This window comes from Magallana gigas, chromosome 6 (genome assembly GCF_963853765.1).
Source record: "Magallana gigas chromosome 6, xbMagGiga1.1, whole genome shotgun sequence".
Classification (NCBI taxonomy): Eukaryota; Metazoa; Mollusca; class Bivalvia; order Ostreida; family Ostreidae; genus Magallana; species Magallana gigas.
The window spans coordinates 46,156,122-46,174,125 of NC_088858.1; the positions used below are offsets into that span (position 1 = coordinate 46,156,122).

Here is an 18,004-nt window from a genome sequence, read left to right on the forward strand (position 1 = left end):
AATGTGCTCACACAGAAATTAAGGATCGATGGACAGCAATGTGGCATCACTCTTTAAAAAAATTAAGCACTTTGAAAAGTTTTTTCAAATCGCATTATATTTGGGACAAAATGAGCACACTCTGAAAAAAATTTTCAAGTCATGATGTGTGTACATTAACATTTTTTTTTTATCATCATTACACTTGATTCGTTGACTATAAATCACAAAATATTGTCTTTGTTTTTAACCGACTTCGTTTAATTCAGATAGTGTTTATATTTCTTTGTAAACATTGTTCAAAGATACAGTGCAATTACCAAAATAATATACAGATTGATTTCTTCAAGAATGCATCTGCATCTTTCCTTCTAAAACATCATATTCCAAACATACCTGTATATCTTTCTATAAGTTTCTATAACTTGCATAACTCAGTGCTGTGGTTTGAGCAACTGGAGGCGGCTTAACGGATAATGTTTGAGAAAAACCAATATTCCTTCTAAAAATTGTCACAGACTACACGAAATTTTGCCTTTGCATACTTTTGTTGTGATCGAAGCAGTTTTTTTGTTCCATCTAATTATTGAACAAGATGGTTTTAATTCTGTTTATCTAAAGTTCATACATGTACTGTATACAGGGATATATTCACTCCTATTTAATTTTCACCCCTTTAGCCCTCGTTGTCAGCAGGCAAATTTAAGAATGAGCAAATTCTGATTTCTCAAATGATCTCTTTTTAAAGCAAACAGTGTCTGTGCAAATTCAAAACAGGATAACTCTTTACAAGTGTAGAAGGGCGAAAATTACAGAGAGAAAATAAGCAATTATACACTATAACGTATTCATACTAAATGTTCTTTGCAATAAAAATCAACCAGTTATTAAATGAAGGCCAGATTTATTTGCTTTAATGCACAGTGAGATATTGGCACAAAAATGGTTAAGGAATGAAAAAAATGACAAACATTTTATAAATATGCGTACAATAAAAATTTACAAAATGTAAAAAAAAGAGAAAAGATATTGACAACATAGCACTATCATTCACAACTACATGTATTAATACATCAAATAAGGTGTTATCTTTTATACATGTTGAAAATAATGGTACATGTAGTAAGTCACCAGCTAATGTTTTTCTTGAAAAAATTCATATCAAAGACACAATATCAAGCCTTGTGACTTGCCACAACTTATTACAGATGTTGCTTTGGTTTACACATTTTCATCCATGATTGAAATATGTTGAACTTATAATGCATTTACAGAGCCCTCATTATATGACAAAACACCTCCTGGTTATCTGAACTTTGACATTCGAGGTGCACTGGTTATCTTTACACTCAACAAAAACAGTAAGTACTGAAAACCGACACTTCTGATTACTAGATATTGTATTTCCTTGACTAGATTTATATTATTCTGTTGACAAAAAATCCTATTGAAAAACAAACAAATTCAGTCTTTTTCTTGCAGAAAACCCATTCCTCACAATACAACATATACAATTTAATACATTTATTTCAGCAGCCACAAGTAAATTAAGAACCAGCCTGATCCTTGTTCAAATAAAAATCTGCACCTCACAACTCCACTTTTTGCTACAGTGATCAAGTAGCATATTAGTTGCACCACGTAATTAATCTCCGATGTGCATGTCATATACTGCATTACAACAAAACCATGTTACATTACAATCACCTCACATTTTACAATTACCTTATTTGCATTACAATTAAATATTGCTCCAAGTCACATTAATGTTACAACAGTCAGGTGCTATATCAAAGTTAGCAGGATTAAGTTTTCACAAAATCCAGTCTGTACATGGCAAAACCTACAAACATCAGTTGTAAACATGGTAATTGGACTCGCACTGCAGCAGACACAAGTTATGTATTACTCTCTTTTACTCATACATTTCATTACATATCTGACAAGCTTCATCTTCCAACAAATAAGAAATAATCCAAATACAAGAAAAAACTAAAAACAAAATTGAAAAACTAATTTGCTGAACAACCAGAAGCTCAGAAACTGACCTTTACTTGTGCAGTTTATTTTTCACTTGAAACTCAAAGAAATGGAAGCGAAAATGAATTATTGCATCAACACGAAAAAAATCACAAGTCTTGTATCACACCCATTATATGACTCTCGATCAATGACATGGACCCATCATTTCACATTGAACTGAATATAACAAGGAATTATTTTCACAACACAAACCATACGCACTGCCTTTTCATCTCCACAGCATACACTGCATTCAAATATAAAAGTAACGAAAAAGGCCATCAAAGCAAGCACTACAATGAAACATGTCACAACTAACAAGTGCTTGATAAACAAGGAACATTTTATGTTCCGCTGAAACTTCACACACAGAGAATTTAGGCACAGTCAACTAAGGAAGCTTGCACTTTCATCGTCATCAACCGATTTCATGCATCATTACACATCTGTAATCTTTCTTCAACTGCACAGTTCTAACCTATAGGCCAGACAGCAGGTCTCATGCTCTTGGAGCTGTACTGTACATCTGCTTGCAGAAGGTGCTACCTCAACTTTTAATTCTGTCAACCTCTCTTGCTTTTCCACCATCCACTGTCTGAGGACATCTGTATCGTAGGTGGGAATCAGTGTGACTTGTAAGTCTGGCTCCTGCCATGATGCCTTAGCATCTAGAAGAGCATTCAAGGTTTGAGTGTTGGGATTCATGGAACTATATACATAGTGCTTAGCTCTGACTCTCTTGAAAAACTCCACATCACATGTGGCAGGATTGCCATGGTTAGGGATGTAGGCCAAATCCATATAATAAGCATGCAGGGCGGGCAGGGATGGCATCTTTGTAGCTGATGGAGAGGCACGAGTAGAGCCGGTGGCAGTGGCAGGTCTCTTGGAGGCTGGTTTAGTTTTGGGCTCTCCCACTGTTGCACTAGCCGGCCGGGGCTTGGAAGTGGTAGAGGAGGATGTTTCTGTTCGAGATGTGTTTAACTTCTCTGTTCTCGTGGTGTTTAGACCTCCTTTCTTTTCCGTCAGAGACTTGGAAGTTGCAGCCCTGCTAGTTGCTGTTTTATTTGTTGTATTTGAACTTTTGGCTGGTTCTTTACTTGAACTTGCTGGCTTAGGGTGTTTTCCATTGGCCACTTTTTCAGTTTTCTTTACTTCAGCCTCTGCTTTTTCCTCAGGTGGAGGTGGGGATGGTAATCCCATAGGTCTTCCCCAATCTTTGTCTGCATCAAATTCGCCGACGTCTTCTTCCCCACTATCACTCTTGGTTTCCCCTTCACCATATGGATCAAATTCATATCCTTCCTGGCAAGGAATTTGCCTCATGCTCACTGGGTCTTTTGCAGGTTGATAACCCATACTAAGCTGTCCATGGAATGGGTCATCTGAAGCAAAAGGTTTCTGTTCTGAAGAAGGTTGATTTATCTGAGCTTGGTCTAAACCATTAAATGGATTGAGACCCATTCCCATGGAATCAGTCATTCTTCCATGGCCTGCATCATCTTCCTCCCGAATACTGTCTAGTGGTGCTCCATTGGCCTGATAATTGATTTCCCTCTGTATGCTATTTTCATTTTCATGAAATCCATCATCAAATATGACTGGTTCAGTGAAAGGTTTATCCTCTGCTGGGACTTCCTGGGGACCACCACCATGAGATTCGTCATCCTTTTCAGATTCACCTTTATCTTCAGCCTCACTCTTTTCTTCAGATGTATTAGTCTGTTCCGACATTTCATCTACCCCTTCATCTTGGTTTTGTGAAAGGTCTGTGAAACCCTTGTTTTCAAATGCAAATGGAGAAACATCCTCTTCTCTGTCAATTGGTTTGGCATCCTCCTGACTACCTTGACTCTCTGGGTCAGCCGTCACTTCTGCAGAATCACCTTGACTATCCAACTCATCAGCCGAGTCATCGCCATCTTCCACCTCTGCATCTTCCTTGTCCAGTGCATCCATGGTAGCAGCTGCTGGCTCCACAGGTGACTGTAGAGCTCTGTCTGCACTAATTGCATCAACTGATGTACCTTCATCATCCATCAAATTTTCAGAAATTTTATCAACCTGGCCAGGAGGAACAACATCCGGTTCTCCCATCAGGTCTTGTTCTGGCTGGCTGAATGATTTAGCCATGTCATTGGGAAATGCTTCTGGGATTACATCCGGCTCTTGTTGAGAGAATGCCACTGGTGCAGAAGGCTGAATGAGTTCTTGCTCATCTGGGACAGTATTATTCTTCATGGAAAATGGATCATCCATTAGGTTTTGTTGCTGTGCTGGGACTCCACTGTCAGTTGGTAATCCTTGTGAAACATTAGAAAATGGATCAAAGTCCAAAAGATTTCCAGTGGCTGCTACCTCTGGTTCACTTGGGACTTTGACATCTTTTTTATCAGGCTCTGCTGTAACGGGAGGTTTTGCAGAAGCCTCTGATGTAGGGGTTTTGGGTTTAGTGGGAGTAGCAGCTTTGTTTTTGACTGGACTCTTTCTGGTTTCTTTCTCAGGTGAAGCCTTTTTAGGAGTAGATTCAGCGACTGGTTTTATATCCTTTTTGGGTGTTGACTTTGAAGGCGTTCCTTTATTGGAGGACTTCTCCTCTGGAGGCTTAGAGGTCTTCTTTGGTTCTACTTTTGCTTTCGGTGCAGTATGTTTTGGAGATTCAATGGGTTTAGCTTTGTGCTTGTCTACAGTTTTATTTAGGTCTGACTTGGAGCGTTGGACATCTTTCTTCTCTGGTTTAGTTGCTTCAGCTTTACTGGACACCTTGGTGTCACTTACAGACTTTGGTGGAGCTTTATGATCAGTGGAAGGTCTTGCTTTGCTTTGACCATTTAGAGATTTAGAGGAAGCAGCTTTGGTATCATTTGGGGGTTTTGCTGCAGCTTTTCCAGCCTCAAGAGAGAGTCTTCCTACTGCAGGTTTGCCAGAAGATGGTCTTGTTGCTGCAGCTGGTGGTTTCTTCCCGGCTCCTTTTGAAGACAAGTCTTTAGCACTGCAACTAGGGAATTTCAAAAAGTCTAAATGTTTCACTTTCTCTAGGCCCTCAGCAATTTTGTGCTGAGGTGCATTTCCAGGGAATAAGATTCTGATGATTTTTTCACTGGGATTAGCTGGTTTCCAGACTAAAAGAGCACAAATGGACACAAGGTTTGGCAGTGGCATGCCTTGAGAAAGTCCAAAATCTGCACCATTTTTCTGCCATTGTTGTAAGAATTCCTTCAACTCTTTGCTATCAGCGACTGGATTCAGGACATACATATCCAAAGTGCCATGTCCTACTTTATGATAAAGGTTGACAGGTGCTAGTGGACTACTGGAGTTGGCTCTTGTGCAGGGATGAGGAGCAAGTCCAATCTTCTTGCATGCCTCTACGATGCCTGTGCCCTCTTCAGCTACATTGATTTTCAGACTCGCCAGTTTCAAACCATTCGGAGAGGCTGGCTTCTCAGTTGCATTCATGTAAACATATCCTATGTCAGTGCTGACTTTGCCTTCTGATTTTCTTTGTAGTAATGAAGACATACCAAATACATTATCAATGCCTAAGTGGGTAATCAACATTGCATCTATTCTTTCAAGGTGTCTAGCAAAGTCCCAGAAGCATGACTTTCTGCGGAATCCACCATTGATGAGCAGGTTGAATTCTCTCATGGCAAATAGAGCCGAGTCGCCTTCACAACCTGGGAATATATACATGGTGGGGCTAGTGAACTTTAAACTTCCTACTAGGTCTGTGGATTTCATTAAATCAGTTATGGTCATGGGTTTGACAAAATTTGATATGTAAGCAGCAAACTGGATAATTCCATGATGGTTTGTCTGTGTCTCTGTCGGAGTAACAGTAAATCCGTGATCTTTAAATCCAGCAACTTTCAGGAGATTAACTTGTTTCCATTCTCCCTCCTGGTGACATTGAACACAGAACTTCTTACTCTTGACCTTGAGCTTGGGGTCATTCAGAACACTGACGACCTTGGAAACGGAGAAGATGTCATCCTGTAGGACCCAGGCCCCACTGCCCTCCATGTAGGGTCCAGCGAACACCAGGTGCTTGTACGGCATGTCGATGCTGAAGAAGTTCTTCAGGGCTGCGGTCAGGGTCTGTAGCTGGGGGTTGACCAGGATTTCAGATGCCATCATCTCAGACCTATGGCGAATGACCCTCTCTCCTGAAAGGAAAAACACACAACTATAAGTTTTGATGTGAAATTTAGCAGACAACTTAGGAAAGAATATTGATGTATCAAACAAGATTAAATATAAAGAGTCAATAATATTCAAGCAATCAATGGACATCCTGCCTCCTTGATAATTAAACCCCTTGGTTTTTACAAGACTGAAAAAATATTCATTTAATGTGTCTGCCATCTACTGTCAGGAAAACACTAGCAAATGAATCCCTCCACAATTAATCACAAATTTTAGATATATTATACATGTACTGGTATTGAACAGTTCTTTGCAGTCATTACTAATTAATAAAGATAACAATTGGTCATGAAATTTTACGAAAGGATGATTTACAACTTATAGTACATATATATTGTTGCAATATAATTTATAGCACATTACATTTTTTTTAATCCATTGAAAGTCACATGCAAAATACTCATATAATGTCTAAGTAGACATTAATTATAGTTACACTTATGTTCAATGACCACCTACTAATGTATATACAAATAACAGGCTAAACTGTTCTGATACTTATGGGCACTACAACAAGATTAAATAAAGCACTTGGTTTGTTTATCAAATCCAAAATAACTCCCAAAGTACTATATTTTTTAATGGCTTAAAATGTTTGTTCATGTATCTATACATATACATGTATATTCTAATTGATATGGAAGTCCAGACTACTACATTGAGGAAATGAAACCCCGTTTGGCCTCTGGTGGGTGCTAATTAGAGCGAAGACTACAGGAAGCAGAATGAGAGCACTGTAACAGAAATGGGAGTAAGCTCTAACAGATGTAGGAGTGTAGAACAATTCACCAGATGATCAACAGAAGCTCACCACATCTGTTGTCTGTCAGGACATACTGCTGTAATCAGCAGCTGAAGCTCAATGAAGCCAGATCTACCCCCCCCCCTCCCCCTATCTACTGGTACTCTCATGTTTACATATCCAGTCTGCATGAAGCAATGATCCAAAAGTTTACCAATGAATTTAATTCCTTTAGTCTCAACATGTCTTCTATGCAATAGAGTTTACAACAAACGTGCATTAAATCAAAGTGCGAAGAAAATTTTTTGATTTGCATGTTGTATATAGGTACCGTAATACACATTTACTATACAACAAATTCTTACTACATTAAAAACAAAAATTAACACCATTGTACCATAGCCCAAGGAAAATAAAAATTTGACAAAATCATTTCCTGTTTGAAATAAAAAAAATATGCAAAGCGGGATTTGTTCCAAGGTCATGTTCGCAATACTGCAGGAAATTCTTTCTAAAACATCTGTAGACTTCAATGATGTCATTTCCCACTTGGCACTGCACATTTTGGTACTTATGTAATTTTTTTTAAAAATTTTATACTTCCCTTTTAGGCTTTTAATATATAATTTTCTCTTTGCTCAAAAGCACTTTTGTTATAAATATAAACAACCTTTTCAAAATGCTTTGTAACAGTCAATGTGTTGTACTCAGAAAATCATGTTACAGAGAAAATACACAATTTTCTGCTCTTGTACTAAAGTTTTCAATATTCTGCTTTCTTAATCAAGTTTCCTTCAGTGATCACCTGACTACCACCAACTTGTGCCATTTACTTCTGATTTTAATTAACCACCTGTCTAATTGATTTCCTGCAGTAAAACAAACACCTTGTGTAGACTGGAGGAGAATTTCTCTGTCCGACAAAGCTAGCAAAGTTTACTTACTAGCACCATCTTGGTGCGGTCCGACAGGGTATACTGCTAAAAATGAGTGATTTATTAGAGACTCAATCCTTCTAGTATATTCAATCTAGCATCAGCATTACATAAACCTACTTGCTCTGTTATATGTGTCTAGCATCTATATGTGTATTAAAAATGCATCTGTAGGTCAATACAGGGCAAGATTGCCTTTTACCTACACTAAGACTTGTAAGTAATGTCTAAAATATTCCAATGCATCCATTATTCAATTTCTGCTCTATATATGGTAAGACAATGTGCATTCATTACCACTATGTCAATATTCTTAGTTCAGAAAAACCTTGTTCTGCACAAAATGCTTATATCAGATAGAGGTGGAGAGACATTGAGACAGAGAACTGATGAGACAGATTACCATTGATCCCCTCCTCTCCCAGTGCTGCCCGGTTGGCGATGCCCGAGAGTTCCTCATTGATGTCCACATCCTCTGATCCCCAGTACTTGAATGCTACAAAACACAAGATTCAAATCTCAGTAAGTTTTAAATTACATAGGCCTGCCTCATAAAATAAGTTACACCCATGTCATTTTAGGTTTCCTTTAGAACACTTCATATCCATACAAAGTGTAAAATACACTCTTATTCTAATACTGGTACATGTACATGTGCAAATTAAGGTACATAAATTGTACATGTAATACATTTACCAAGTAAATGTAGTACCTGTACATTATGTATTACTGAGGAGTGGGAAACCAATGTTTGTGCCCTAACAACAGGTTTCAATAGGTTGTGGGGGTGTATTAATTTTCTTAATTTCACTTTAATGAAAACTATAAGCAGATTACTGTGGATGTAAATTTTTGGAGGAGAAATCAGTGAGAATTGAGCTACCACAAACATTAATGATTCAACTGTACTCCAATTAAAACTCTAAAAATAATTAATGAAACATTCAGCCCAAGATGTAAAATACTGTTCATGCCGAATTATGTTTCAATTAAATGAATACGAGGCTGTGATGGCGAATATTGACCCTTTAGGTCAGTCGCTCTATGAACAATGGAGTGCTGTCCTGAATTAATTAGTACAGCTAAATAAATTATGTTAATACAACAGAGATTCATCAAATTTCCTTGCTTTGTTATATTTTTTTTGTATGACTCAATGATCAGAAAATTATGTTTGTCTTGGCACCAAAAAGGCATATGACAATGCACATCTGAAGCCAAGGGAACTGGCAGACTACACTTGACAGGAAGTGCTGTATCTGCTGCATCCTGGGATACATTACAGACAACTCCCAAAACAAGTCCATCTGAACAGAGACACCAATTATTGGGGATGTTCCTGGGTATTATGTACATAGCCCATTACGCTGGCTATTGATTTACTTCTACATTCGGAATAAAAAGCTTCAATTGACAAATAGTGTTTTAAACACGAGACATGATCTTTATCAGCTGTTGAATGCAATCTGAACAATGCTGAAATGTATTATTTACTTCTAAGCACAATTTCAAGCGATATATCTTGTAAATGCTTTCATACTGTTGCTGCAGTAAAACTGATATTTGAAATATTGGAGAAATGATTTAAAAGCAATTAAAAGGTTAATTGGTATAACAAATGTGGTTATATATTGATTATGAAAAATTACATCAATGAAGGAGGGAGATTTAGAAAAGGTCACATTCATTTGAAAACTGCCAACATGGCAAAAGCTTTACAATTCACATTGTTCTAAATTCTTCCTGTTCAAGTTTTTAGACTTTATAACAAAAGCATATGAACAGCATATTTTCCCTTCTTAAATTCCTCTATAAATATTTGGGCAAGTTTAGCATCTACCGTAATGAAAATGTAATGTAAAGATACAGTGTTACAGATCTGTAAATAATACCCAATTTCACCTCTATAAGTCCTTCAGATAGGTGGTCTTTAGTATTACATTTACTTAATATTCAAAATTACTAAATTTCACACGTTTTTTAGTTCATAGTTTTATCTATGACTCAGAAATCCACAATTTAATACAAAACATTTCATAGGTTTGAGGCTTTTTTTTTAAAATCCTCAACATGACATATACACAATGCTAGACAATAAATAAACAAATTCAGATTATTCTACAGTCTACTCTCACCAATTATACAACTATGTTAGCCATGATTATTTTTTATGCTTATCAATTTAGTTTAAAGTTATTATTTCAAATGTAAAGGAAAGAATATTTCCAACAAAGAGTCTATAGAATTTTCAATGTGAAAGGTGTGACATTCATTCAAACAATGATATAATGGTGAGAGCGCTGGGATAGTTGCGTGAGGTTTCGTAGGTAAAACACAGAACTCATTGAGGCCGATATATTATGCGTGTTAGACATTAGTCACCATTGATAAAAACTCGGCAGTCAGTGGTGGAAATAGGAGCAAACAGGTACATTCCAGCGAATACCTGGGTAAATACTCACTACCTGTGGATATTGGAGTGAGAAACCCAAGCACTTAACACACCTATGTCATTCATAGAGCTAAACAGATTTATGGTGATTTTAAAACTAAAGTGATCTCCAATGTTTGTCATTGTCAAATTTCACCTGTGAAAACTGTTCTGTCAATTCCCTGAATACTTAATTGTCTGCACACTTGTCAAAATTTGCAATATCCTCGTCTTGATTAAATAGATGGAGTATTTCAGTTGGGATTACTGGTTTTTTGGGGGGGTAACCTTACCTATCAAAAAAAGTCAATGTTATTTTAGCCTCATATCCTTTTTGAAACTCAATGAAAATTGAGGCAAGTACATTGTATTTCAAGGGAATGAGAACAATATGAGTTCTGAATGAATAACAAAGTATCAAAGGAAGATATTTTTTTCATATTTCTAGTAAGAGAATAATATTCTTTAAAAAAGTTTCTGAACACCATATACATTGCTTTCTGATTCAGTGGCACATCTACAGCTCAATTTCTTTTAACATTTCATTTTGACTTTGAGAAGTGCACCACCATTGTGCATATACAATAACCTCCGCAGATCTATTTAAATCTATGTATGATTTAGAGGATTGTGTTTACTTATAATCTCCAGAACTTGGTCCCCCCCAAAAATTTATAGGCGCCCTGAAAGCTAGCCACTTAAGCCTCGGGACTGGCTGACTTTATGCCTTGGAGATAATCTATTTGTTGTTGGATGATAAATAAAACTTCCCCTGTCCGTCAACTGAACTGTCGAAAAACCTATTTCTTCAGATCAAGCCTGTTCATACTTGTAAGGGGGTAAGTCTTGAGATCGGAGTAAGGGGGAAAGACCTGGCCCTCCCGAGAATCATGTCCACCCTAAGGAAGAAAGTGGAGGAGAAAGTGAGAGAGATCAGATTGGTAAGATGTCCATTTCTTTCCCTGTCCAAATTCTTGTGTCATTTTTGATGGATATGTGGTATACATGTATATTGGTATATTACATGTAGTACATAAAACCACAATGATTTGAACCATTCTGTGACACAACTTAATTCACTTACGTATGCATGCATGTATGACTGACTGGAATTTTGCACATGTAATTATTGATGATGGGGTACCCTTATCTCGGTAATTTGTAACTGATAAATCAGCCATGTGTTGAAGTTTAGCTGATAACAGAAGATATGTGTTAAAGTTATGTAAAGAATCTTCATCAATTTCAAATACATGTACTGATAAAAATCCATAGGATGTATAGAAATACATGTACAAATATCAAGAATTTGTATAATTCGAAATATTGAATGTTTCAAATGTTCTGTCAAAAAATGGATCATATCAAGATGCCAAGAATTTTTGATGACCAGCAAGCACTGATTGATGAAAAAATTTCTAGCATTGCGTAAAAGTTTGTGCGCTTTGAGATGAATGGGCCAGATAAATTTTGTCACCATCCCCCTATCCCCGCATAAAGAGTAAGTACCCAAGGTCTGTTTAACATGGCAGTTTATGGATAATCACAGGTAATCAATTGATGAATGGATGTGTTCACACACCCTGACATCAGATGAGAGGCCCACTGCTCAGTGTGGTCACTGTGTGACCTTACTCTGACCCTTACTTCCTCACAAACACCATGTTGACACTGAATACCATCTCCATTCTATCATCTAAATTAAACGAGAAACTTTTAGAGAGCTTGTGTCAATTTTAGAATTATTATCAAATTTCTACCAACTTCTTTGATTAACCTGATATCAACTATTAAACTTCTTGGGTTATAAATAAGATAAAAGACAAGATCCAGCCAAGAAAATTTTGCTTCAGATCAGAGGTCCATATCAAAGAGAGGTTGCATAATGTAGCAATACATGTACAACTTCTCTTACCCCCCTCCCACCCCCCCCCCCCCAAAAAAAAAAACCAATCATTTAATAGATCCAACTTTTTGAGTTCAAGATATTTGAAAACCGTTAAGAGTTTTAACCTTTTACCAAGTTTGTTGTGATACATGTAGCACAGAGAGATAGACGATAATAGGTGATGACATCTGGCATAGTGAACAATTCTGCTTATAAAAACAATGTTGCTTTATATAGTTTTGTAAAAATAGGGGAGAAAAGTATGCGATTGATTTAGAGTCTCTTTCAATAAAGTCAGATGGGGTTCACCCAAATCAGAGTTAGATGGTACAATAAAGTAAGTGGACAGGAAATTTGAAGAGAAATACTCAGAGCCTCTTGATCAGAGTTCCCGAAACCAGTCCAAAATCTGTCGGACAATTGTCCTGTAAATATTCAAAATTCACCGGACATTTGTAAAATCTACCGGACATTAAAACTATTGCAAAAATATGCAAACTAAAATAAAAAGAGTTGTTTAAAAATGTTTCAGACTAATTTATTCAATTTCTTATTCAAATTATTCATGATGATTATTTTATTTCAGAGATAATATATTAGTTGAGTATTTCAATAAAATACACTTGTTATGAAATTTTCTTTCCCTCTTCTTTTCTTTTTCACCGTGTTGCTCTTTCTATACTTCTTCTACATCAACTTTTCTTTTCGCAGTACTCTTTGTTGCCCCCGGTGTCCATTTAATCGACCTCGAGATCATGATCAAATAGGATATTGACCAACGTGTGTAAAAGAAAAAACACGTAAATCCGGATTAACAACACCGCACGTTTTTATATTTTTTATTGCATGTTATTGAAATACTCAACTAATAAATTATCTCTGAAATAAAATAATCAACAGTTTTAGACTCTCTGTCTCGTAAATTGTTTTTTATACAGTGCCGGTGTCATATAATATTTTGATACCCCGAAATATTGAACCCGGGTTCAATATATTATGCGATATTATGAACCCGGGTTCAAAATATCGCTGCGATATATTGAACCCCCCCATAAAATATTGAACCCCGGGTTCAAAATATTATGGCCGCGACACCGGTCTGTAAAATTTATCGGACATTTTGACTGATTAAATTTAGATTTTACCGGACCCATTCAAATTTTACTGGGGATCCCCGGTGGACCGGTGCGTTTCGGGAACTCTGCTTGAAAATGGAGCTTTATTAAGACTTGTATCACTTCATTTACATTGTTCTTCATCATTGAAATCTTTTTGTCCATGCACAATGTACACATATGCTGCAAGAACAAATCTGATAAAAATGTCAAATTATAAATCTGTTTGAGTTCCAGTGACATGTTTCAAGTCTGCAGTTTTTTTCTACATTAACACATATTTAGGAGACAGAGACAAAAGTTTGGAAGAACGCCCAGTTATAACCTAGCTAGCTAACAATTTTTTCCCCTCTCATGATTGATCTTTAAATCCTTTCGTTAAGGATTTCCCTCTAATGATATACCACACTGGTAGTGCTAATTACCCATGAAATATATTGCCCTGATTAACATTGAGCCCTAGATCTGGATTTTCTATCAGATTCTTGTCTTTTATAGACAAGATAGAACTGTTATCAGTGCTGGTGTAAACACGTAGATCTGTCATTCCAGTTTGCATCTGTGCATAACTGCAGCAAGCAGCCTCTGGAATGCATGCCCCTTAGGGTAGGGAAGATCTCAAAACATGAAAAAGATAACACAGATGGTGTAGGAGTCTGGATTAATGAGAAGTGTATCAAACTCTCTTAAATCCTCTTTACTTTTCTTCTTACCTAGGGATTTTAATGTGTAGACTTACATATGAGTAAATATATATCTGTTACCAAAAGGTAGAAAAGTATCTTGGGGCATCACAACTCACAAACAAGGACACAGCTCAAAAACTTCAGTTTAAATATAAACATATCAAGGGATATCTCAGAGAGCATCTCAAAACTTAAGCTGGGCTTTTCAATTTCAACCCATAATCTGATTTTTGGCCTACATAAAATAGCAATATATTGATGGATTATTTCCTGATGAAGTCACTGATCCCTAATCACATTCATAAGGTCAAGACCCTCAGGTTAGAGCCAGCAACATCTGCACCTTAACTAGGAACATGATCCCAACAGACCTGTACTGGACAATAAACCATCTGGCAGACATGTTTATGATAGAGCAGAGTAATTAATGGAAGTTATAGAGATGCTTTTCTGATCACTGAATCCAACAAGCCAGTCTGTCTGCAATTCTCTTACAATGACCTTGACCTTTGACACCTACAAATAATAACTTACCCAAGGCAGCCATTCCGACTGATCTAGACTTCTCCTTATATTATTTACAAAATGATTTACAGCAAATATTGGCACTGACAGCTATGATTATTCATCAATAAGCAAATATCTACAATTTCGTATCATTGTCACTTGATGTGATCAGCATGGCTATTTTTATACTACTTATGTCATTATGGGAGCAATCTGATATCAATGGAGCTTGATAATGGATGAAATCACTCACCCCATGAACAGATACAAAAATCAATATATACAGCAATACAGATTACAATAGTTTTCTGTCACTTTACTAATCCTTCTTCAAGTTTTGACAAATAATGGTTGTAGAGGAAACTTAATCTTTTTAATTTGATTGCTGTGTCTGTAAAATGCTGATTTGTTTATGTATATATAGTTGTGGCCCAATTTCAAAACAAGGTCAGAACTTCATGATGTGCACATTTCTGCTTTTGCATCCTTCATTCATCTAATGAGAGCTTCGAGTCCTTGTAATATGTTGTATTCTGATTTTTTTGCCATGATGGCATGTTTTTGGAGGGGTGGTACCGGTAAATGGTAATGTTTTGAGACCCCTGTGCCTTTACATGTTCTATGAAGCAGAAGAGACAAGCAAGCTCTGAAGCAGTGAATGATCAATTGTTAGACTCCTGTTTCTGCCACACAAACCAGAGAGCTGATTCATCCCCAGTCAACCTTCTCATCTCCATACAGAAAGCTCTGAATTGGGGGCAAACATACAATCTGACTAGTTAATGAACAGTAGGAAAAGCAATCTCTTCTTGTATCGCTGTTCTGAATTATTTCTTTAACAAGAGAAGACAGCCAAGTTCAACAACTTGACATTACATTGTATTTTGTTTCACGATAGTCTACTAGAGCTAGAATGCATAAAAGGAACATCTTTTCAATGGAATGTAAAAATATAGGATGGATGGGAGTGAGGGTTGATTAAACAAATAAGTTCATCATGAAGTTACACACAGCAAGATGTTTTCATCTAAATCCTGTCCATGCAGTCTTATTTACACAACATAAAATTTCTCTTCACTGTCTAACATCATTCATGGAGAAGATTTCCAGCTTCAATGAGAGAGAGTCTAAACACTTTACATCTGTTTCTCTTTCACATTCTTCCAAACTTGTGTTAATTCAAAGAGCAACAAACCAAACCCACTCGAAAAACAGTCAAATCTTGACCTACTCTGTACCAGAGTGTTCCAAATCCTGGGGTTGTCAATAAGAATATACCAATATTCCCCTCTCAGATTCAAGAGATCAGCTGATATGTCAATCAAATCAGCTCAAAAAGTAGTGTGATCCTATACCAGCACTCTGTGTGTGTGTGTGCAGTAGATACTAGCTGCGCCCATTTTTCACTGTCACAGCTGCCACCATTGATATTTTCTAAACACAGTTACTTACAAAACAGCCCCCTTACAAAGCAGGTTGTGTTACTTCACAGTTTCCTTGCTTTACTCCAACAAAACTTTTTACCTGCAGGTGTTGCATTACAGTTATTGAAATTCTGATAGCAAGATTGTGTTGCACTTCATATTTAACAGAAAAACTAAAATATTCAATATCCCTGCACAAAAAAGAATCTGTTCTTCTCTTATTTCTTCTAAATACGTGCACCACAAAAATCTGCTAAAAAGTAGGTGGGACAAAAATTAAAGTATAATGCACTGTGAGGACCTGAAGTTTGCATTACATGAAAATTCCGTTAACATCCATGCCATGTATGTGATCAATTTATATTCTTGAATACACAGAATTTCAATTGAAATACAGCACTTTACACATTTACTCAGCCTCTTAAGAAGCTTTTAAGCTCTCACATTCAACTGTATGACTTTTGTCGGTCTTCTTTTTTCCCCCATCTAGCACAAAATTTTAAAGAGCATAACGTAATCATACATGTGCCAGTGAATTAATTGACTGCCATCACTGCAACGGCCAACTGAGAGTTTTGTTTTTATTCACTGCTGTTAATTGCTGGTGCAGTGTCTTCATCCTCCAGTGAACTTGTTGTGATTTCTGACTCTATAGGTATGGTTTAACAGATAACTTTATCAATCTACTATTACACAAGGGGTAAACAGAGAAGGCAGAGTGAAAAATCAACTTCTTTGGTGATAAACCATTGAGCTGTTATCATTACAATTAGAGAAAACCCGCTGGGAGGCTGATAAATAGGACGATCTGAAAGCCCAACAAACACTTCCCCCATCATCAGAGAGTTTTGAAACATGGTGGGCTGATAATACAGTTTAGTATCATCTCTCAAATAAGTTATATGTACCACTCACACTGATAAACAAAACAGAATATGCCTGACAGCGTCACTCTGTACAAAAAGGGGTGTGGAAAGTATGAGTGTACTTTTAAATAAAAGCAAAAATATGCCATGTTTTGCCTGGGCTTCAGAGCATGTCTATCATGATTAGGATAGAATACGAGACAGCATTTAAACTTTGTCAAATCTAGTTTCATTTTCAAAAGCATATGAATCATCCCAATCGATTAATGTAATGCTGGCAGTCTGAAAAAGTTATGTCCCCAGACAGAGACGAGTATAACAGCAAGGGAATAAACACACATTCTGTTATTGCAATGTTTGTTTACACATATACCGGCGTACAATAACAGTCGCCGAGGTGCTTTTTTTTTCACTACTCCATTATCATAATCTATGTCAGCCTGGATTGCAGTGACTCACGCCCGTCAACACTCGACAGAGCTGGAGATCACTACACACAAACCATTTAATTTTTTTCTTTTTTTATTTTACTATTTGTATAAGGTCCGAAATTCCTTTTTATAACTTTTGCTTTCATCTAGCATTATTTTTATAACAATCATCGCATAAATTGTCACTTTTGAAAAAAGGTATATTTGATGTCACCTACCTCGAGTGATCTCTCCTAAAATTTGAGTTTTCTCATCTTCTGTGCTGGGTTCCCCAATCACTAGCAAAAGTGCCGCTCCCTTATCCACACCTGGAACAATGCTGTCACTCCCCGCGATAGCGCCTGAACCGTTCTCAGACTCCATCTTTTCTGCAATAAACCGGTGCGAGCTCAACAGGAAGTACGTTCACTTTCGGGGAACTTCTGTTGTTATCGCCGTCTGTCACCAGATGCTGTGCAGTGTTCCGAATATGCATTAGGTCATACTTTCTAATATTGAGCCGAACAATTTTACATCAGAGGTTATACTAAATATGAATTGATAAACAAATACAAGTTTAGGATATTTAGGAGCTTTAATTATCACATGCATAATGTTACTCATATAAAGTGTAACGTATTATAGGCTAAGTGTCAACTATTTTTTTTGACATTGAGATTATGGATCTGTGACAATTTATCAGTCAACGATAAAATTTAACAGGGCTTTATTGGTCTATTCACAATATCACTATTTTAGAATTTTTATCTATACACATTAACACGTTACG

At 36.7% G+C, this 18,004-nt stretch overlaps 1 protein-coding gene across 3 annotated transcripts; it reads right to left on the minus strand.

Annotated features, from left to right (window-relative positions):
* Positions 1-863: 863 nt before the first annotated feature.
* On the minus strand, positions 864-17,665 carry LOC105346955 (microtubule-associated protein futsch). 3 transcript variants are annotated; one of them, XM_011455768.4, is made up of 4 exons: positions 17,454-17,665; positions 8,291-8,383; positions 7,897-7,929; positions 864-6,170 (listed from the first exon to the last, which is right to left on the minus strand). In XM_011455768.4, exons 1-4 carry the CDS (start codon positions 17,596-17,598, stop codon positions 2,461-2,463), a joined length of 3,981 nt encoding a protein of 1,326 aa, XP_011454070.3. In that variant the 5' UTR covers positions 17,599-17,665; the 3' UTR covers positions 864-2,460. The 3 variants fall into 3 exon arrangements, with proteins under 3 accessions (XP_011454070.3, XP_011454069.3, XP_011454071.3); XM_011455767.4 differs by having other exon boundaries at positions 7,897-7,932; positions 17,454-17,664; XM_011455769.4 differs by lacking the exon at positions 7,897-7,929 and having other exon boundaries at positions 17,454-17,664.
* Positions 17,666-18,004: the final 339 nt, after the last annotated feature.